At 31.2% G+C, this 25164-nt stretch overlaps 1 protein-coding gene across 2 annotated transcripts in view; it reads right to left on the bottom strand.

Moving 5' to 3' along the window:
* Nucleotides 1-13284: 13284 nt before the first annotated feature.
* Nucleotides 13285-25164, bottom strand: part of Arp2 (Actin-related protein 2) — a 47094-nt gene continuing 35214 nt past the window's right edge. For both annotated transcript variants that reach the window (XM_075358571.1, XM_075358572.1), the window contains 3 exons: nt 23635-23728; nt 17017-17201; nt 13285-15131 (listed from right to left, as the gene is read on the bottom strand). In XM_075358571.1, coding sequence (XP_075214686.1) covers nt 14961-15131; nt 17017-17201; nt 23635-23728 — 450 coding nt within the window. In that variant the 3' untranslated portion in view covers nt 13285-14960. The remainder of the gene's footprint in view (nt 15132-17016; nt 17202-23634; nt 23729-25164) is intronic.

Below are 25164 nucleotides of genomic sequence, written 5' to 3'. Positions count from 1 at the left end.
GTTAGTCGGCATCGGTATACACATCAGAGTTATGTCATGTAATTTAGTAATAGTTATATATTTGTCAGAATAAGCAATTTAGGAACTGGTGTACATATTTTTAATGAATGAAAAACTAAGATCTTATATTTAATTTTAGTAGAAAGTAAAAGAACCGTTATGCAGATGAATACCTCTATTTACACTGACTAAGTTGTATCAATAATATTTGTACAAATGGATCTCAAAAATACTGCAATTTTCAGATCTTGATAAACATTTAAAGGATCTCTCAATTATGGAAAATATTTTTTCCCATAAAGAAAACTTATATTTCCCATAAAGATCACTTCAATCGAAAATTTTTTTTAATCAGTGACAATCACAAAGGATATAACTTTATTCAGGTTTATGCAATAACTGTGGATTGTATAATGCATCTCTCTAGACCCTGTAGGGGAAGACACCAGCCGTATGACAATCCGGTCCGCCTTCTTTGTACCTAGCCATGATGGGCTTTACCAGAGGTCATTTTCAAAACCTCAGGCAAAAGACCTCTCTCAGTCTTGTTCTTGCCTCAATCAGGATGCCACCAATACAAATGCCACATGTAACATTTACATCATTGTACTATTAATCGTTCGATGTTATCCAAACAAAAAAAACCAATCAATAAGTCTTAAACAAGACTGGACTAATTGAGCTGATAATAAAACAAACTACACCCTAATGGGAAAGATTGAATTCAACAAACACTAGCAAAAATAAAATAAAGCAAAACATAAATAAAGAACAACAAAAACACTTATACCATAATAAAACAATAAATGGGAAACCCAAGTGGGACCCTACCCTACACACCTTCAGCAAACCTTTCTTTTACAAGAAATCTTATATATTCTTCAATGATAGTCCATTTAGTCTGGCTATTCCAATTTTCACAGATATCCAATGTCTACCCGATAATATTAAGCCAACCAATCACCTCCATACGCTTCAAATAATACCACAAACACATTCGTAGAGACATGAAAGGCATCATCCAGCACTCACATTGCAGACATACCCCAGAATCAACCAAGCCGAATTGAGCCAATCTGCCCTTAAAGAAATTCACGTCACACATTTGTTTGGTCATACCCGAGAGGCACCCCGCAAACCATTAACATCAGGAAACAGATGAGTACTTACTAGTACTCAGGGGTCAGGATGTACTACTGTACATCCTGACCCCCTAGGGGAAGGCACTCTATGCTACCCCGTCCGTTCCTAGCCCTTAAAGCTGAGTGAGTGTGTTTGTATGAAAACAAGATTTTTCAACATTGGTAAACTTCAGTCTGTAATTAAATTATTAATAATGTAGCCACAATAATAGAATGAAGGCAGCTTCACTTAAATTTAATACAACTAATTAAATGAGATAAGGAAAATAATGCAGTATTATTCTATCTTTAGTGTTAATATTATAATTAATAATAATTATATTTTATATATATATATATATCAAATTTATCTACCAGACTGTAAAAATGAAACTGTGAGTATAAGTTATGAAATAAATATGAAGTGTGCTAGTAACATAAACAATATATTTGTTATTTCTATAAATAACTGACAATCTGAGTGAGGCAAAAGAAAAATACTACAGCCATCAGAACAATATTGTGCAGTACAGGACACACATGTTGTTTATGGCATTAGGCCATAAACAAAAAATGCATTCAAACGAAATTTCTTTAGTTGTAAACCAATTCAACCCCAGTTCATCTAAAACCTGTGATGAGACAATCTGTTCCAATTAGCACTAGATATGTACAAAATTAAAAAAAAATATAATTTCCTTTAATATTAAAAGTGAAAACTAAGGACAAAGAATCTCTTCACTAATTAGCTGTTAACAGTCTCGTAAACGATCAACCTGAGAATTGAGAACAAAAATAAAATAATGAAGTATTATCTTTCTCCTATTGAATTGACCGAGTACATTTTATGTATTAACAAACTTGCAACTTTTTCTTACTGCTGTGATGCTAACAAAATCCCCTGAGGTCCAAAGTTTTCTACTTGTGAAAATATGAAACTCACTAACTCCAATTGTAAATAGAAATTTAATGTTACAACTAAATATCAAATGAATTTTTATTGGATCAGCATGCTGATTGCAACAGTACTCTTGGGTAAATAATGGAAGGCAATGGAAGACCACTTCTTTCTCCCTTTCTCTCTAAAGTCCAGAATGAGATGGCTGTTTTTCTTAAGAAAAGGCTAAGTTATATGTGAAACTTTTAACATATTTCAAGTTGACTGCAAATGTTACAGTTACGGTTTCCAAAATCAGCAAAATACTATTACCTGTGAAAATGTTTATTTTGTACACTTCAAAGTCATAAAAATTCCTTTTTACTGGTACAATATTTTCACAATAATAGCTTTCCTTTGGTTACAATTCAGACTAGCTACAATACATAACCACAAAATTTAGCTGTAAATACAAGAATCAACTAGATGAGAACTATACATAATGCTAACTTACATTAATAAAAAATTGGCAATATTTTCAAGGAGGAAGGTTGCTATTCCGAATTGTTAATAAAATCAGAAACAAAATCCAATAATAAATTATCAAAGATATATATCACTGATATAAATAGCTATTCAGGAAAATATAAATTCAACTGCAACATCCAAAATAAATACTAGCACTGGGTAGACCAGCACACATCCAGCTACAAATATAATGAAAGCATACACCAGTGGTGGCTCGTCGCTAAAATTAGTGAGGGTGCTGCTCCAGAAAAGTTTTTCTGGGTATTTCAAGGCCACGGTTAAAGTTTTCTGTAAAATAAAAGAACCAAAAAAAAATCAAATAGAATAGCTGGAAGCAAGATAATAATTCTACAATCACATTCAACTTTATGGTATTCAGTTTTTAAGCACAATGTGCTTTGCAAATCTTCTCATAGAAATTGCATACTCTTTAAATACAAGTATATTCATTATAACATACAATTTTCACATAAATCCACAAATTGTTCATGCTTAAAAATTATGAAATTTAGAAATACATTACATCAGACAAAAATGACGGATACTTATATTAACTACATGCTTTGCTCTAATACTATCTGACAATGACATATGATACTCACAATATCTTCTGAAAGTATATTAATTTTGAATTTTTAAGGTTGTTTTAAAAATGTTTAACCATACTTTCTCATGTTAATCACTGAATAAAATTACACTCTAAGAGACAGTTAGGGAAGCAGAGAAATGGATAGAAGTATCTAATCATGACAAAATTGTACATTTACTTTTAAATAAAAAAGCATCATATGAAAGAGACAAATCGAACAAAAGTTATAATTTTAGAACCATATTCATAAAAAATAAAATATTCACAAACAATCGTATAACATTAATAATAAAAACCCAAACTGTAACATATTATATGAATGTCTACAATAATATTAGATTTCTAAACCTACCTTTTAACAGTAATGCGAATTAATAATTGTTTTAGATAAATAACTATTAAAAATCATACTAATGAAAACATAGGGAAAGATTATTCCTTTGGGTTTATATACTGAAATTTTATGTTATTTGATGATAGCTGTAATAGCAGAGAAAGTTCAAGATAATATGATTACACTTATGGGGAATGTTGAACACATTTAACTGTTTTATTAGACCACTCTGAAGTTGAATATTAGAAACTTGGATTACCAAGAACATGACAAGATACAGTTAAAAGTTCTTAGAATTGGCTTAATTACGTAAAGTTTCACATCTGCAGCCCTGAATATGCTGCTGATAATGTACAAAATATTTGCCACCACAAAAATAAACATTATACATGTAATAATAAGTAAAGAAAAAGATGTCTGTTACTTTATCCCATAGAATATTGCTATTTAAATATATTTATTTATTCAGTTAAACATGTGACTAAAAGTTCAAAGTTAAACAAATTTTAGATCCAATTTTCTTTCAACTAGCACAAGAATTATGGACTACAAAACAAATAATGGTACTGTTATTAAATATTATAACTCGCTCATTTTTTCCATATATGTGTTGTAGTGAAGACAGTTAAAAATTGCCTTACCTTGTGAAAAGATTTTAGTTCAAAGCCAGGCAAACCAGTTATATTTTTATAGTCAGTTATATTTTAAAGCTTAACACCTCCCCAATATATTCAGCCATTTTTTTATGCTTAACTCAGCATATGGGTTTGAACCCTGTGCATGAGAATTTGAAATAGACATTTTGTAGCATATGAAAAATACCATGCCTGACAAGGATTTGAACCTGAGACCTTTCAAATGAAATGCTAATATTTGCATAATTAATTCCATTCAAATCTGTTTCTTAATCCTGCGTGAAAATATCATCATTATTATTCCTTCAACATCAGAATATTATTGCATTCAAATAGTTGTTTCTGTTTTTTAAAGATATTCACAGCTATTTCATATCTGATTGTTTCAAATTTTTGTGTTATTCTTCCAAATTTAATAATTTGAAAACTCTAAATGTGACTGATCCAGCGAATAAATGACCAAAGTACATTTTTAGTTCAAAATACGAGGGTAGATCCAGAAATAAGGTTTCCATCAATTTTACAAATAGAAAACATTGTTTATTCTCATAGAAATTTACATTGTTGGAAAGAAGAAACTTTGCTATATTTTTCTACATTATCAAAATCTTTTTCTACGCATTTTCATAGACGGTGCTCTTCTGTATCCCAATTTTGTAGAACTCCGCCACTACCCCGCTGAGGAAGCGTTTCACCTCTTCTTTGACTTCATCGTCGCTCTGGAAGTTGGCCACTCAAGTGTTCCTTTAACTTGGGGAACAAGTAATAGTCACTAGGCGCAAGGTCGGGACTGTAAGGTGGGTGGGACATGACAGTCCACCTAAAGTGTGTCAAAAGTTCCTGGGTTTGACGGGAGATGTGAGGTCGGGAGTTGTCGTGAAGCAGCATTACACCGGCTGTCAGTCATCCTCACCAACGGTTCTGGATAGCTCGCCTGCGTTTTCTTAGTGTTGCACAATAACTGTCTGAATTGACTACTGTCCCAGGTTCCATGAAATCGATCAGAAAAATCCCCTTACGATCCCAAAAACTGCGACTGGTGACCCTGACTGACACCACTATTTGGATTTTTGTTTCATTTCGGGAGTGAAATGAAACGCCCGTGTTTCGTTTCTGTAACAATGGAGTCCAACAATCCTTGCTTATCTTCTTGACACTTTTGAAGAAACTGGCGAGCACGGTCAAGACGTTTCTCCTTGTGTTCTGATGTCAATAGCCATGGTACCCGTCGAGCACAACACTTGTGATACCCCAATTTTTTTAGTCAAAGCTCTTTCCACTATACCGTAAGAACTCCCAGAAATCTACGCAACAAGTTCATGGACGGTGATCCTCCTGTTTTGAAACACTTCGCATTGGACCATCTTGATAACCGCCTAAGAAACTGACGGTCTTCCACTGTGTTTTTCATCGTGGAGGTCCTTCCGACCGGCACTATACTCTCTGCACCACTTTTGGACGTGTTGAACGGACATACACTTGTCGCCATACACCTCTGTCAACTAACGATGAATATCCATGGGTGGAGTCCCTTTGATGTGCAAAAAGCGAATTAAGGATCAAATCTCGCACTTGGTGGGATCAACAAGTTGAACCTCCATCTCAGACGGCTGTTGAGCCAAGACTGAGCGATGGAGCAAAGTGCAGCCGGGGAGAATCGAGAGTGGAGGAACAGCCGCGCACAACAGTGTTGCCGAATTTTGCCTTCCACCTTCCTGTGCAGCTGGAGCTCTTTGGGAACCTTATTTCTGGTGGATTGATCCTTGTACATACAATCCTAAATCAATTGAACTACATAAAAACCACAACAAAATCTTGAGATATTTTCTTTCATAGGTTTTTTGTAAAGGTTGTCACTTTCCCTTTTTGTGACATTAAATCAGTAAAACTCAATGCCTAAGAAAATAATATATTGCTTATTCTAGTAATGCAGAAGTAAATAATTGCTCTGACTATATAGTAGCGTAAAATGTAAATAAACATTGTAAAATAATAGAAATCCTCAATTAAAATGTTAAGATAAAATTAAAAAATTTGAAAAGCTTCACTAGGCAGGTCAAGCAAATAATAAATTAGATATTAAAAAAGTTTAAATTCCCAAATAAAAAAATTACATTTCTGTCAAAAAAAAAAAAAAATATTAATTGGAGTCTTAAAGACCACAAAGTGAAATGATTGCAATAGCAACAGAGAGCAATGAATTTTGAGTCAAGGAAGGTTAATATTATTAAAACTTATAATATTAATGCAAGGTCATACATACATAAAATCTTTTTCTTTGTATAGCCCATCAATTAATTGTTTAGTAAAATATAGGGATCATTACAGCAATCATAAGACTTAATGGAGTTGTGCCGAGTCATTCCCAATTTATAATCAATTGATTTGTCTTCCAACATAAAGTAACTCAAGTATACCGCTAGTATTTGAAAAAAGAATATACACAGTCAACTCCCGATTATCCATGAACAGCAATGCTTCTTGAAAAAAAATAGTTTTAAAAACTTATAAAGAAGCTAAAATTTAAAGGTTTTTTCATCGCTCTGCGATAGATTTTACTCCATTCATTTGGTACTTAAATGTGAGCTTGTTTTGAATATGATAATGCTGTACTATAGTTCATTGTAGATATGACACGATGATAGTTCATTGTGTGATATTAATATGCTATGCAAACTTAGAAGTTCAATTAAAAGAAAGTGTTTTTGGTCACTAAAACAACAATCAATTGTGAATTATTTTTTTTTTAAATCCGAAAGCGTAAAATATACAATTTATTATTATTTTTTTAATGTCTATGTATTTTTTTTCACTGCTGTAGTTTTAATAAATGTTTGTTAATGTATTACATAGTATATACTTTATTGAACATACAATCTATTTATGAACAGCATTATTGATAATGAAAATTTGTTATGTTAATACGTATTTTGAATAAACTTCTGGATATTACTTTTACCAGGTATATAACATTGTAATATAGTGTACTGTATTTTATTATTCCAATTATATATTAATATAATAATACATGTAAATACATTAAACTGCAGTACAATTTTAGGTATTATAACACATATTACTCAGATATTATGTTTGGATCAACCGCAATTTTGGATTACCCACATGCTCTTCTTCCCAGTTATTACCGTAGATAATCAAGAGTTCACTGTGAATATATAAATTTATTTTTCTAATCAATCCTTTCAAGAACCATATCACCTCTGTACTAATAAATATATAATGTACATCAACTCAATCCATCCAAGTACAGAATTAATAAATATCTTACCTTATTTTGTTGTTTTTCTACAAGAGTACTTTGTGGAATCCTGCATCATCAGTTGTATGTAAAAACACGTTTTACATACAATATACATACAAAATAAGTTTTTGGGGTTACCCAACTGACTCCATATACTTTGCATATGTATTTGTATTTTAATCTTTAATTTTTTAATTTTTTTTGTGTTTAATATGTAATTATACAAAACGTTTTTTACATATAACTGATGATGCAGGATCCTGCGAAAGTACTCTTGTAGAAAAACAACAAAATAAGGTAAGATATTTCTTAATTCTGTACTTGGGTGGATTGAGTTGATTTACATTATGTATACACAATATGTCTGAAAAAAATCCTTAACTAAATCAAATAAAAATACAGATTTAAAGTTAAACAAATTTACTCACATCAGTCCTCTACGTAGAACCTTCTCTAGTTATACACTTGCTGCAGTGCCCGTAAAAGCTGTCAAATGCTCTGGAGAAATCACTTTGTGGGATCACCTTCAACTGTTTGGTGCAAGTCCTTTGGATGGCCAGAATGTCGTTGAAAAAGCAGCCATTCATCTTCAACTTTAGTTTCAGTAACAAAAGATAGTCTGTTGGGAACCAAGTTGGGTGAACGGGATAAGACGATGATTTGGTTTGTGGAATTATAATGTGTTACAACTGTTTCCATGTGTGCTATGGCATATTGTGCGAGAGTCCAGTTGCCCGGATCCCGGTACTCAGGCCAGATTCGATGAATGTGATGCATCAGGCGTTTCATTAGTTCCAAATAGAATTTAGAATTCACACTTTGCCTAATTGTGCGTGTGCTTTTGCAACATTTTCGTCATGAACAGCTGTAGACGGCCTTCTGATTCGTTTGTCGTTATCCAATGACTTTACAATCTTCAAACTGCTTCCATCACATGTATGTTGTAGTACAAGATGTAGCTTCATCATCGAATGCTTGCTGTGTTGTAGAATAAGTTTCAACGAAAGACTTTTGAAGTCAACACAAAATTTTATCGCGCTTCCACAATGTACGCAGCTGAATGTAACTCAAGACTGGAGAGATAAAATGTGATGAAATGTTGTACACACACTCGTCAGACATTGTATTACATAGTTCCTTAGTTGCTTGAGAGATGGTGCTACTTGTATCGATTACAGAAATTTTCAGACATACTGTGTGTGTGTGTGTGTGTATATATATATATATATATATAAGTCTAGATATATATCTAGTCTGGTACACACACACACACACACACACAGCGAGAGAGAGAGAGAGAGAGATTTTTTTTTATGCAGAGTATGTGTGTGTGCGCGCGTGTGCAAGATTATATATATATATATATTTACACAAGTCAATTTTCCCAGCAAGCAGATTTATATTCTGTGAGAAATTTTGAAATTGATAATAATCAACTGATATAATTGATATTCATTTGAAATTCACTTCAACTTTATAAATGTATTGAGAATAATATCTAAGCAGAAACTAAAAAATTTAGTTCTTATGTTATGGTACTCCCTCTATGAGTCATGAGACCTTGCCGATGGTGACTACTGCACAGCTGAAAGCAAACTACAGCTGTTTTTTTTTTCCAAGAAAATGTAGCTCTCTGCAATTTGATGTAACAAAGATGGAGGCGCCTTCCTTGGTAAAATATTCCGGAGGTAAACTAGTCCCCCATTTGGATCTCCGAGTGGGGACTACTAAGGGATCACTAGAAAATAAAAAAATAACATTCTATGAGTCAGAGTGTGGAAAGTTAGAAATCTAAAAAAAGGTTGGTAAGTTAGAAAACTTAAAGATGGAAATGGATAGGTTAACTGTAGATATTGAAGGAATTAGTGAGGTTCGGTGGGAAGAAGAAAATCACTTTTGGTCAGGTGATTTTAGAATAATTAACTCAGCTTCAAACAAAGGGCAGGCAGGAGTAGGTTTTGTAATGAACAAGAAGATAGGGAAGAGAGTAGAGTATTTCAAAGTGCATAGCGATAGAATCATTATAATAAGGATAAAATCAAAACCTAAGCCAACAACTATTGTTAATGTCTACATGCCTTCAAATGCCCATGATGATGAGATAGTGTAAACGAAGAAATTGATGAAGCAATTAAACACATAAAAAGGAGATGAAAATTTAATAATAGTTGGAGACTGTAATGTAAGCATTGGAAAAGGCAAGGAAGGAAATATTGTGGGTGAATACGGCTGGACAAAAGAAATGAAAGAGGGGACTGACTCATTGAGTTTTGGACGAAGTATAATTTAGTAATTGCCAACACCCAATTTAAAAATCATAATAGAAGAATATACACATGGAAAAAGCCAGGTGATAGTGCAAGGTATCAGATAGATTATATCATGGTTAAACAGAGATTTAGAAATCAACTCATCGACTAGTAAGCTTATCCTGGAGCAGACACTGATTGCGACCATAATTTAGTGATAGTGAAATGTAGATTGGGATTTAAAAACCTGAAGAAAAGGTGTCAGGTGAATCAGTGGAATTTAGAGAAGCTTGAGGAAAAAAAGGTAAAGAAGATTTTTTAGGAGGGCATTACAAGAAGTCTGAGTAAAAAAGATAAGATAGAAAATACAGAAGAGTGGGAGAATGTAAAATAGGAAATTCTTAAATCAGTAGAAGTAAACTTAGGCGGAACAAAGAGAACTGGTAGAAAACCTTGGATATAAAAGGATATATTGGTGCTGATGGATGAAAGTAGAAAGTATAAGAATGCTAATGATGAAGATGGTAAAAGGAACTATGAACATTAAGAAATACTATAAACAGGAAGTGCAAATTAACAAAAGAAGGGTGGATTAAAGAAAAGTATTCAGAAGTGGAAAGAGAAATGATCATTGGTAAAATAGACGGAGTATATAGAAAAGTTTGGGAGAATTTTGTGATACATAAATTAAAATCTAATAATGTGTTAAACAAAGATGGTAAACGAAATTATAATATCAACATTTTCGTCATGAACAGCTGTAGACGGCCTTCTGATTCGTTTGTCGTTATCCAATGACTTTACAATCTTCAAACTGCTTCCATCACATGTATGTTGTAGTACAAGATGTAGCTTCATCATCGAATGCTTGCTGTGTTGTAGAATAAGTTTCAACGAAAGACTTTTGAAGTCAACACAAAATTTTATCGCGCTTCCACAATGTACGCAGCTGAATGTAACTCAAGACTGGAGAGATAAAATGTGATGAAATGTTGTACACACACTCGTCAGACATTGTATTACATAGTAAGGCCTATATGTGGGTGGAATGTACTAAAGAGTTATACAAAGGAAATGAATTTAAAAATGGTGTTATAGAGGAAGAAGAGGAGGTCGAAGAGAATGAAAAGAGAGATACAATACTGAGATCTGAATTTAAGAGAGCATTAAAAGATTTGAATGGCAGAAAGGCTTCTGGGATAGACAGGATACTGCAGAATTACTGCGCAGTGCAAGTGAGGAAGTGATAGATAGATTATACTAACTGGTGTATAATATTTATAAAAGAAGGGAATTTCCGTCAGACTTCAAAAAGAGTGTTATTGTCATGAATACCAAAGAAAGCAGGAGCAGATAAATTTAAAGAATACAGGACAATTAGCTTAACTGCTCATGCAAAAAAAATCTCTAACTAGAATTCTGTACAGAAGAATTGAGAGGAGGCTGGAAGAACGTTTAGCCGAAGACCAATTTGGTTTCAGGAAAAGCATAGGGACAAGGGAAGCAATCTTAGCACTTAGAATAATAGTAGAAGAAAGATTAAAGAAAAACAAACCAACATACTTGGCATTTATAGACTTAGAAAAGACATTTGATAGCGTAGACTGGAATAAAATTTTCAGCATTTTAAAAAATTTAGGGTTCAAGTACAGTGATAGAAGAACACATTTACAGGAACCAAACTGCCACAGTAATAATCGAAGAACATAAGAAACAAGCCATAATAAAAAAGGGAAACCGACAAGGATGTTCCCTTACCCCCTTATTTTTAATCTTAACATAGAACTAGCAGTTAAGATATTAAAGAACAATTTAGATCCAGAGCAACAGTGCAAGGTGAAAAGATAAAGATGCTACGATTTGCTGATTGTATAGTAATTCTAGCTGAGAGTAAAAAAGACTTAGAAGAAACAATGAATGGCATGGATGAAGTCCTACACAAGAACTACCACATGAAAACAAACAAGAACAAAATGAACGTAATAAATGTAGTAGAAATAATGTAGATGGACCACTGAATATAAAAATAAGAAGAGAAAAGGTTATGTAGGTAGAAGAATTTTGTTATTTGGGAAGTAGAATTACTAGAGCATGATGAAGCAGGAGTAGTATAAAATGCCGAATAGCACAGGTAACCCACAAAGTTGGTCTAGTGGTAAACTCACCAACGTAAATCAGCTGATTTTGAAATCGAGAGTTCTAATGTTCAAATCCTAGTAGTTACTTTTATACGGATTTGAATACTAGATTGTAGATACCAGTGTTCTTTGGTGGTTGGGTTTCAATTAATCACACATCTCAGCAACGGTCAACCTGAGACTGTACAAGACTACACTTCATTTACAATCATACATATCATCATAATTCATCCTCTGAAGTAATACCTTATGGTGGTTCCAGAGGCTAAACAGAAAAAGAATAGCACAGGCGAAATGAATTTTCAGTCAGAAATATAATTTGCTTACATCAAAAACTAATTTAAACGTTACAAAAACATTTTTGAAAGTATATGTTTGGAGCATAGCCTTACATGGAAGTGAAACTTGGACGATTGGAGTATCTGAGAAGAAAAGATTAGAAATGTGGTGCTATAGGAGAACATTAAAAATCAGATGAGTGGATAAAGTGACAAATGTTGAGGTGTTGTGGTAAATTGATGAATAGAGAAGCATTTGGAAAAATATAGTTGAAAGAAGAGACATACTTATATGCCACATATTAAGGCATCCTGGAGTAGTCATCGCTTTGATATTGGAGGGACAGGTAGATGGGAAAAATTGTACAGGCAGACAATATTTGTAATACGTAAAACAAATTGTAAGGGATGTAGGATGTAGGGGGTATACCGAATGAAACGACTGGTACTAGAAGGGAATCTTGGGGAGCTTCATCAAACCAGTCAAATGACTGAAGACAAAAAGAAAATTTATTTTAGTTATTTTAACTGATTTTAATTGAGAGTATATTCAAGTTTATATTAGAAAGTATATTACTCTAAATCAGACATCATATCTGTATTCAAGAAATATTTATAACAGGGTAAGGGGAGTAATATGAATTAGGAGAAAAGAATGGAAGTAATGCCATTGACTTGTAACAGGTAAAAGCGTATACAATTATACTACAGCTGTTTCAAGATTTAATGAGCTTTACTTTTTCTCCTCTTTTATTTTTTTATTTTATTCACAAAAATGAAATTTTGAATAATTTAATCTTTGAATTATAGTTGAGATGCGATTCATCCAAAGTTACAAAGAATAATTTTATACCATACACTCAAATAAATGAAATATTAAACAACTCACAGGCATACTTCACCTAATATGTATACATAAATACAATAACAAAATTTTATAAAATAAATTTACAAGCATAAACCAAGTATCTAACTTTAGTACTTGGCCACTTCACAGCTTAGACACAATTCATATCACTAATTTTATGAATCATAAAACCAAAATTCGAAATCTGTTCAGCAAACTTCATAAGTCATAATAATAAAAATACTAACAAGTATTTCATAAACTGAATCGTAAAACACAAAACTACTTTAGATGATTTTTGAACTTAATTCAATTTTTATATTCTACTGCAATGAACCAAGTATCTTATTCAGGATTCTGCACGGAATATGAAATTAGAACACCACATGAAATTTCACATAAATTAATAACAGTTACAAAAAAAAAGAAAAGAATATTATTTTAATAACTGATAACATAGAACAAAATTTATACAAAATAAATAAATGCAATAATCAACACTGGTTAAAAACTTTTATACTATACATGTAATAATAAAAATAAAAAAAACATAAATGGCAAATTGTTCATAAATGTTTATACAAATAAAATTATAATGCCATTTAAACTAAAAATAATCTATAATACCTTATTCTTAAATAAATTAAGAAAATATCTTTTCATTTTAAGATTGCTAAATTATAATAGATTAATACAAAATAATATAAATAGTTAACATAAAAAATATTAAAAATAAAATTACTATGTATGACATATATTTTTATATATATATGATACCCTTATAATGTTTGTACCATCTATTATACTTATAACATTATAATTTAAAATAAACAAATATAATTATTAATTTAATTACTGTATTACAGTAACTGAATTAAAAATTTATTGTTTGATATAAACAGCAGTTCCTTTTAACAGAAGATAAAAAAAAAATGTAATTTAATCAGGGTCTTCTTTAACAATACGTATAAAATACAACATTCATAATCATTAATTAAACATATTTTAACTGAAATTTCATACAACATTAGAAGAGATAAACTGATCAACTAATGACAAAATAAACTCACATATACGAATAATTAAGGTAGGGTTCAAAACCATCGGACACAAGATAATAAAAATAGATTAACAGTCTTACAGACAGATCTACCTCACAATGGACTAACATTATGCTTAAACATTTCAACTAAATAATAATATTATTATTATGCGTATTATGCTTCAAAAATATATTTAGTTCAGCAATAAATTATGAATCTTGAAAACAGGAAATTCACATTAAGTTTATCAAATGAATAAAGTTTATTTTTTACAAAGTTTTACTACTTTTATGCTGGTATAAAAAAGTATGATTCTCATAATAGTTATTTCAAAAAAATAAATTTAAATAGATCCCAAGGGTGCCAATGACATCAGCTACTTATATGACTAAAATACTAATTTTACTTTAAAAATTACCTTTCAATAAACAAATTGCATCGAAAGGTTTTATTAAAATTCAAAAGAGGATTTATATTACTTCTGATAAATGTATCTTTACAAAATGCTGTAACATTTGTTAAATGTATTAGATAAAGAAACAATAGTAAAAATAAAACAAAAAATGTCTGACACTGAAAGTACAAATATTATTTAATATTTAGCTAAAATAAAAAGAATTAAACAAAATGAATGTCATTATAGTGGAGACAGGATGAAAGATGTTTAAATAGATAAAACAAAATCCATCTATATCACAGTGGAAATCACTATTAATGTTCATAAGTATACTGAAAATAAATAAATAATGGTTTTCATCAAATAACTGGTAAGAGTAGCTTTGTAATATCCTTCTCTCCATTAACTTTATATTGTGTCACTAAAAACAAGTAATAAACTATTTTCTTATTAGTCTCAATACTTTCACTGAGCAAAAATTTTCAACTTGTAACTGAAGAACACCAGTGGAATATAAAAAAAAAAAGCATGTGTAACAAAAAATTTTAATATAAATTTAAAAAAATATAACGGAATGTTAAAATATGTCTGAAAAAAGGAACTACTGCCAGAAAAATATAATAAAACAAAGAGGAAAACAGAATAAATTAATCACTTTAAAACTAGCTAGCGCGTAATCCTAGCTTCTGCAATACTTTGATTCCTTTCTCTTGATATTCTTGATTAGTTATCCACCAGTTATCTCTGTCTTTCATCACCTCAGCCAATACAGCACCCCCAATGAACACCATATCTTTTCGTCTAGGAGGATCTTCAATTCTTATTTTAAATTTCTATAATTAACATAAAAAAAAGTTATGAATATTTTTTTTTAACCGGACATAATCAATACAGTCTAGTGAAAATGATGAAAAGTTCTACTGAAAACTGGAATTAAAAAAATGTAATACTAATATAAATCCAAATTAACAAATGTGGATTTATATTTTACCAATCATATCTTTACTTTTAAAATGGGTATAAATAGTCTTTAACACAATAGGCTTATGGATTCCTAATATTTATTTATTGACTAGCTCATAACAGAAAACATCCAGTTACTATATATGTACTCACAGAATCATTACAAACAAAACAAAACAATAACAACAAAATAATCTATATCATACATAATAAATATTATATTTCGTTCAGCACATGCTTTAATCTATGATAATATATAGTGATAGCATCTAAAAAACCTATCGACAATGCAAATTTCATAAAATTTCTTCATCATAAACAGTAATGGTGAATTGATATGTTGTGATGTATGAGCACTTGGCACAGCAAAAATATCCTTAGGAAGGCCTTTGACAGCCAGGATATAAATATTCATCTCACTCAAAATCCAAGAATTATCAACATAACCAATTATTAGTTTATCAAGTATATAAGACATGCTAGATTAATTCTATGCACCAAAGAAGACACCCGAAACTCCTCCATCAAATTAATTCAGTGAATCACGAAAGCATACAAACTATGCAATCAATAACACAAACATTTTAATTTTAGCATTCTGGTCTGAATAATATCAATTAATTTGATATTATTTATATTTACAGAATTCCAAATGATGGATTTATACGCTAATAGAGAAGTGACCAAAAAATAATATAATTTCAGTATTGTTGAGTCCTGCCTAAAATTACCAGTGCTTGAACAATAAATCCAAATTTTCTAAACACTTTAAAAACAACTAATTTTATAAACAATATTTATGATTATTAAATAATCCTTTGTGAAATAACCATAATTACATAAATGTCTTCTAATATTAAATAAATTTAAATGTAAATTTTCCAAGCATTGATTTCTAAGGAAAAAAGACTTTTAATGGTATACAGTTATTCAGCCAAATGGACACTGTACCTAGCATTATTCAACATTGGTAGTCTTCTATAAGAGTTGTACACTAACTATAACTTTCTCCCATTAAAATTTATCCTAGTTCACATCTTCTTACTTTCAAGATAGTATGTACCGAGATATTGCAGGTGTCGCAGAACAGCTTTTTAGTTGAAAGGGGATAATTATCTTTATTAAAAGTATTCTATTGACTATTGAGTTTGTCAGCCAGTAAAATATACAGACAGAAAACACTAAAATTACAACAAATGTTGACTAAGCAAACTGCTTTGCACCAATGATGTTGATTAAATTCTTTGTAGCAATTTCACAAATTGACTTATCAATTCTGAAAAATCTCTAATTCCTGCAAAATGTTTCTTATTTTCAAAGTATTTGTATACAGAATTTTGCATTTTCTGATTCATTCATTTTTCATAGGAAAAAAATCAAGGACTTTTATACTTTCTGGAATCAATGGATGTAGTGACAACCATCCCAAATTTAGAGAATGAATTAACAACAATACATGAACTATTTCAGCAAATAACAAAATATATATGAAACATAAGATCAACATGGTTAAAATTCTAGAAGCGAAAGGCCCTATTGTGAAATGCTGATCATATAAAAGTTTGACGACTTAACCACATAGTAAATAAATAAAATAAAGAAAAAGGTAATAAACTTTTAATTAATTTAATTTTAATTTAATCTGATCCTTTTTCTATCACTGAAAAAAAAAAATTATTTGAACTTTACTCTGGCCAACAAAAAGGACCATTTTTTTAAAAACAAATACTAAAAAGTAAGATATACTAGACGTACAGCCAATTTATCAATATCATTTTTAAGCACGCGTTCAAGATAAAGTTGACGAATTTCTCGCTCAAGTCGACTTGGTAAACCAGGATACATAGTTGAACCACCAGAAAGAACTATATGCTTATATAATTCAGTTCTCATGTCTATATTTGCAGCCTGAATAGTGTTGAACACAAGTTCGGCTATGCCTGAAAATAATGTAAAAAAAACAAAAATACAAATAAAATAATTATATTATATAAAATAAATATGTTTGAAAAAAAATTATTATAATTAAAAGTAAGAGATTTTTAATTTAATCTAATTTCAATGATTACTTCTACCACAAAATTCTTTCCAAGTAGTTTTAACTGAAATGTTACAGACTACTACGGAAAGACTCAAATTGTTTGTCAAGTATAAGCTAGAGTTACTTAATCTGAGAGCAAGTCAGTTGTTTTTAGGACTGAATAACACCTGCACTTCAGTAGGTATAAGATAGTGTTGAGCACCACAATACTTGATTCAGTTAATGAAGAAAATCAGTAACCACTTTATTTTTCATTTTAGTCACTGTAAAAGCAATCTGATTTTGTGCACATAAGTATGGCTATAACATTTTCAGAGTTTGTGTCTCACAAAAAGATGCTAACAACCAGTGTTGTTATGTTTCTCAACAGACAGAAATTAATTATGATTAAAAAAATCACCATGGCATTAAAAAACTACACTTTCCAATTTTGGCAAAGCATCTGCACAAGGTGCTTAAAATCATTATCTACTTTGTCCATAGTTGCATATCAATATTATCAATAATAACTTCGTCAGTCTTTTGACTGGCAATCATGAATTTATTACCTTATTTAGCAAGAACAATATTATAACAAAAATATACTATACCGAAATAATTTCATAAGATTTACTGATTAAGAGTATATGTTATAAGTATTGTAATCTCAGTATGGTTGGCCTTCCACCCTTTGTCTATAAATATTTTATCAGATTTATTTTTAATTTATTTTAATATTTTAACCTTATATTGAAATTTATGAAGATCAAATTTTTATTTTAAAAAAAATTAGGTCAAATTGTTTTTATTAAACTTTTAAAAAACTTTGTAACTTCTCAATCCATGGGCTGATTTTCAAAATTCAAGTTTGCTTTTTCTTATAACTTTGTGCACTTCCTCACTATAAGGAAGATTTCTAAATTTTGTTGTTCTTTTAAGATTTTAAATTTTTGTTCAGAAGAAAGAATGAGATAATAATTCATTTAATTTCTATCTTCCCACTTGAATGTTTCTGTAAATGATTTTAGTCTTATCTCTTTCAAATATTAATTCTAATTACTGTAATTCAAAAAGTGTTATTACACAAGTCCATTTTTTATTTTAAAAATTAAATATTTCACTACTTACTGATTGATTTTCATCATTCAGATTCTATTCCTTTTTATATTATTTTCTGTAGATTAATATATCTTTTTCATTTTTTCTCAAGTTAAGTTTAATGTTTTACAAATTTTATAATATAATAATAATAGGTGTTCTGCCCAAAGGGAGGTTTTCACATGGCTGCTCTCCATTTCATTTTATAGCAACTTCCCTTTTTATTCTGTCTATCATTTTTATTCGTCTCTGAACTCTTGCTTTCCTCCCCATTATAAATCCTTCCAATGCCGTCACCAACAGGCAGTCACGTCTCAGCACGTGTCCCAACCAACTGCATTTTCTTCTTTTTATTATTCCAATAATCTTCTCCTACTCTACGAAGCACCTCCTCATTCCGAACTCTCTTCATCCAGCTGATCTTTTCCATTCTCCTCCAAACCCACATTTCAAAGGCCTCCAATCTTCTCTCCTCTCCCTTCCTAATAGTCCATGTCTCTGCCCCATAGAGGGCTACACTCCAAACAAAACATTTTGCAAGTTTTTTCCTTAGTCGCAGATCTAGTTTGCTACATAGCACTCTCCTCATTTTGCTGAATGCTTCCTTTGCTGTAGCCATTCGTACTTTAACTTCCTGATCACACTTCATATCTTCCTTAATGATGCACCCTAGGTACTTGAAGGATGCCACTCGCTCAACTTTATTTCCCCCTCAATTTTATAATATGATGAAAAATGTTTTAGTCAGATAAAAAGAATATTAATTTTTTATTTTCATATCAATGTTTAGGTAATTTAACAGTCAATAGTAACAGCAATAATCTAGATTTCAGTCATCAATAAGTGCAAAATTGCATCTGCTACTATAATTATTATTATTCTCTCTGTCATTAGATCTTTGTTTATCATCAGTATATCAGGCTGGGTCTCTGAGACCCAGCAATTTTCATTTTCAAGTATTTTTGTATTAAAGGTTCTTTGTTTTGAATTGAGCATTCATGTACCTTCCCAAAACACTCCAAAGAGAGTGCTGATGTCATAATTCAGCAACTTATCGCATCAGTCTGTGAATAACAATTCAATAAATTGCACATGGGCCTGACAAACCCAGCTCGACTGTTCTCATTATCAATTTTAAGTCTGTATAAAACATAGTGTTTTAATGTTGTATGTGCCAGTTGTGTAATGCACTGTGATTAGAATAAACTCTATTGACTTTCTGATAAACTTTTAAAATATAAGTGGCAGAAGAATGAGTTTCTAATACTGAAATTGATTGAATTTTATGATGATTTAAGTTAATGATTTTGACGCTGGTCTGGACTTTAAACGATTTAGTGACCAAGATAACAATAGTGAATGTGAACTTAGTGATGGAGAAACAGAAACTGAAGAACCAAAAGTGGATTCCATTTCTAGTATTCCCATACCCACTTTGGCCAGTGCTGCTGATGCAAATTCAGGAATGGCTATCACACTTCTGTTTGGATAGAGATAAAAAACCAAATGAAGGAAAGTTTTCCTTCAAAATGTCAGAACTAAGTGGCACAACATAGTCTACACACACTTACCTGGCATTGCGCACATAAAATGAAGTAAACCCATCTCTAGAATCATGGGAATTGTTTTCCAATGAGCCCTTGGCTGACTTAGTAGTCGCATCAACTAATATTTTACTGACTTCATAAAACAAAATTACCAAACTGACCAAAATATAGCTAAACCAAAAACATGAACAAAATAAAGGCTTATTTTGGCCTGTTGTACATAGCTGAAACTCTGCATGGGAATAAAATGAACATTGAAGTTTTGTAATACTGATGGGACTGGAACAGAGATTTTTAAAGTAATTATGTCTTTGAAGAGATTTCGATTTTAGATCTGTTGTTTGATTTGACAACAAAAATGTGGAGAAGGGAACAAAAGCTAGATATCTCGCTGCTTTGAGGATCCTTCTTGATATATTTATCTCATATTGTAATAAATATTTCACAGTTTCAGAAAATGTGACTTTAGACAAAATGCTGGTCCCTTTCAGACGACGTTGCAGATTCAGGATGTGTATGCCAAATGAGCCTGCGAAATATGGGTTAAAGGTTTACAATTTAGATTGTTCTAAGACCTGTTACGAGAAGTATTTGAAAGTCTATTCGGGTGTTCAGTCAGATGAACCCTTCAAAGTAAGTAATAAAGCTGATGTTATTGTGCAGCTTACAGACCCTACGAAAGGCTCTGGATGAAATCTGACAATTGATAATTTGTTGAAAAATGAAAACAATCTCACCATTGTTAGGACATTAGAAAATAAATAAACCTCTAGTTTCGCCAGAATAAAAAAAAGAAAAAACAACATTCTAGAATGTTTGCTTTTCAGAAAGAACTCACATTTAGTTTCATATGTTCCTAAACGTAAAAAATGAGTATTACTGGTCAATGCATGATGATTATGAAATTGACTGTGAAAGTGGTGAAAAAGCCAAGCATAGTAATGCACTACAATAAAACTTAGGGTGTTGTTGACATTGTTAATGCTACGTATAGTGAACATACACAGGTAACAAAATTATCGACTTTGTTTTTTTGCATTTTTAAATATTGTGGAACTTAATAATTATGCTGAACTCGGCTCAAACTATGAAACTGTGAAGAGAAGAGAATACCTCGCAACTTTGGGAAAGTCTCTTATAAAGCCCTGCATGACTAAGCATGCTATATAATAGAAGTTTCCATGAGAAATTCAGTGTCTTGCTTCAAGCCTTTCTAGTGTAGAAGAAAGGAGAGCTGATCCATAACAACAGAAAAGATGATACAAATGTATAGACAATAAAACCAAATATTTTGTCAAAAATGTAAGATATGGTTGTGTCTGATGCATGAAAACTTGAGTAGTCACCAAATGTTTGAATCTGCTTTGAAAAGTAAAGAATTTACTGATAAGTAACTTGTTAATATAACATGGATTTCTCTTCTAATCTACGTAAAATTAAACCTTATATTGTTACCTTTGTAAGTATGCACTTGAAAAGACATTAGAATAGGGTTTTCATTTTTTTAAATAACTTTTTTCAAAATACTTGCATTTTAACAATAAAGCAATAAGTTTTTTTTTTAATTGTTTAAAAATAGTTAAAACCTTTACGAAATGTAATAATATTATACCATGAAATCTTGTATCTCACTAGATACTAATGATTTTTTGTAATTAAATACAATTAATACTGAAATATTGTACTTTATTTCTTGGGTTGAACAGACCCAGCTCGAATATCCAGTAACTTTTTTCGGTTGCACAGTGTGACTGAGAGGTGAAATTGAATTTTCTTCAAGTTTTGAGAGTGAAGAGTATGAATATACCTCTCACTTAAAATATAATTTTCTTATATAAATATAAATTTCATTGGTTTTCTAAATCAATTTTATTGAAATTTATGTAGTAGTGTATCTGAAGTTGTGCGTATGAAAATTTGATGAAGATTGGTTGAGTCATTCTTCAGTTGACTTTGTATTGGTATATTTTTCATACACATTAGGTCTGAAAAGTTCCTGAACTAAATTTCTATAGTCGATACAAGTAGCGCCATCTCTTGGACAACTAACGAACTATGTAGTATGATATCTGACAAGTGTGTGCACAAAATTTCATCATGTTTGGTCACTCCAGTCTCAAATTATATTCAGCCGTGTAAGTTGTGACCTTGTGTGAGTTCTTGACATGGAACAGAGAAGTGCAACAAAATTTTGTGTTCCAACTTCAAAAATCTTTTGTTGAAACTTATTCTATGACACAGCAAGCAATCGGAGATGAAGCTGCACCTCATATTACAACATACATGTGATGTAAGTGGTTTAAAGATGGTAGAGAGTCATTGGATGATGACAAACAAAGTGGGAGGTCTTCAACAGCTGTTCATGGTGAAAATTTTGTGAAAGTACACGCACTCCTGCTTGAACAACCTCATCTTACCCTTCAGGCCATGGAAAATAGCGAAACATCGATAAAGATGCGTACGTATAATTCTAATAGAAAAAATTAACTGCTGAAAGATGTGGTCTCGTTCACACTTCTTGACCAAAGGGCAAAAACAGGTGCATTTTTTTTGCGTTCAAGACTTCATTGAAACTGCCGATAGGAACCCAAATTTTTTGCAAACAAAATTGTAACTGGGAAGGAAAACCGGTTTACAAGTATGATCCACAAATGAATCATCAATCCGCTGCTTGGTTGAGTCGTGGAGCGCACAAAGACCAGTGAAAGTCAGGCAGCATAAATTAAGGGTGAAAACAATGTTGATTGCATTCTTCGACTCAAAAGGGCCTGATTCATCATGAATTTGTCCAAACTGGTCGAACCACGAATTCTAAATTCTATTTCGAACTAATGAAACGCCTGATGTGTTGCATTCATCAAATCCAGCTCAAGTACTGGGATCCGGGCAATTGGACTTCCTTGCACGACAATGCCCTGGCACACATAGCAACAGTTTTAACACATTATTATGCTGCAAATCAAATCACTGTTTTATCTCACCTACTCTATTCACCAACTTGGCTCCAGCAGACTATTTTCTGTTCCTGAAACTCAAGTTGCAGATGAAAGGCCACTATTTCGACGACATTCCAGCTATCTAAAGGGTTTGCACCGAGCAGTTGAAGGCGATCCCACCAAGTGATTTCTCCAGAGCGTTTGATGGGCTCTATCGGCGCTGCAATGAGTATAACTAGAGGATTCTATGAAGAGGGCTGATGAGTAAATCCGTTTATCTTTAAATATATATTTTTATTTAATTTAGTTCGGGAACTTTTCAGACGTACTCTGTATGCATACGCAATGAGTCACAGTGGTGAATGAGTTTAAATTTTATGCTAGTGTGTGGGTCTCCCAGTTATTTAAAATTTTTTTTTAAATTATGGTTATAATGATTTAATTTTCTTATAAACAAAAAATATATGTTAATATTAAATAAATAAAAATTATACCTCTTTTAGTTTTCTCATTTAATGTGTTTTGTATACTTCTTGCACAAGAAATTAGGAAAAATAATTATAACAAAAATATTATACAAAATAAAATAACAAACATTGGTCTTCTTGTGCAGAAGTGTGCAAGATTTTTTCCTTTTAATCTAAAAAAAACATTTTTTTCATCATGTAAATATATTTTTTTTTATTTTTTGTATGAAGGAGACATACCAATATTCAGTCAATAAAATATAAACACAAATCCCTGAATTAATTTACTTCCAAATGTTTTATACCTTGGCCTTCTACGTTTATAAGATGTGGTTGAAACAAGGCTTCAGGTGCTTCAAATCTTTCACCACCCACTCTGATAACACGTCCATCAGGCAACTGTTAAAAAATGAATTACTCCATAAACTCAATTAAGTCAATTAACAATATGTATTAAAACAGGAATATGTATCTTACAAAAAAAATTAACATAAAGTAGACACTCATAAAAATTTTTGCCTAATTCTTAAAAGTGTTATTCTAAGTGTATTATAAAAAAGTAAAAATTACATAAACATTCTACTAATTTGCAACCATTTTTCCGGGTTTTATATGCTTAACAGCAGGTATTTAGAAGAGTTTTTAGAATCAGTTATCAAAAGCACAATATATAAATGAATGATTACAACCATTTATTTACAATGTCCAATGATCTTCGCACCTGTACTGCACTGGAATTGTTAAGGGTGCCTCTAAAAAAAAGTGTTGTGCAAAAGAAAGTGGTAGATGGTGGTAGTAAAACGACGTTCAATAAATAGTGATATTCATAGTACTAGTAAGCACTGCTATGAAAAGATAAGCACTAGCTACCAGCATGACACAACCACACTGTTTCGTCTCACATCACCCCTGGGCCGAGGCACACTTACCAGAGTACTCTACTGTGGAAAAGTGAATAACAAAAATAAATCACTGATAACAATATGTTCTCTGCTCTCTCACTATAAGCAGGAAATAAGCAGCCACCATGCACACGTTTTTACTAGGTATTATGACTCATTGCACTAGTTTGTTGTGATTCAAAAACTCAATACTTCAATGCCAGTTGGGTTGTTTTATCTCATTTGTTAGGTGAGAAAATCCTACTCTTAATTATATAAGTCAACAACAAAAAAAAAAAAATTGGAACTTAAATAAAAATAGGTAAATTAGAATACAATTTTTATGCTGATCTTAAAATGAAATCAGTTTCTGTTATCACCCTCAGAGTTTTAATTATGACCCTTTAAAATATTCAGAAACTTCTTAAATAATAGAATACAAGAATAATAATAAGAATTACAATTGAAATTCCTACCTTTATTTTGCAGACATTTACATCTACCTTATTTCTTTTTTCTTATTTTCCTTTTGTGTTCAGTGAAATCTTCTCTTTTTTATCATCCAGCAGTAGTCACTCATTATAGATTCATCTCATCTGCTTTGTTAACATTGCCCCATCTGCAATATTCTTGGTGGAACCTTTCTCCTTGTTCGTCACTTATTTTACCAAGTTTAAAGGGGAAAACTCCAAATGAAAATGTAAAAAGTGAATTTTGAATGACATTCTGCTGCCTAAATTTTTGTAGTTCATTTATAGCTGATTATGGTTTTCAACTTTTTTGTTTCCAAGAAAACCAGTAACATCTTTGAATGACTTCCATGGTGCTAGTTCTTTAGGATTCAATTTAATGTCATATATTTTCATGATTAATCTTCTTATTTGTGTCCCAATGAATATTTCCTCCTTTAATTTGGATTCACTTAATTGTGAAAACACCTCAGCTAGATATTTA

The sequence above is a fragment of the Lycorma delicatula genome, chromosome 2 (assembly GCF_047948215.1).
Source record: "Lycorma delicatula isolate Av1 chromosome 2, ASM4794821v1, whole genome shotgun sequence".
NCBI lineage: Eukaryota > Metazoa > Arthropoda > Insecta > Hemiptera > Fulgoridae > Lycorma > Lycorma delicatula.
This window is presented reverse-complemented; position numbering and strand designations above follow the sequence as displayed.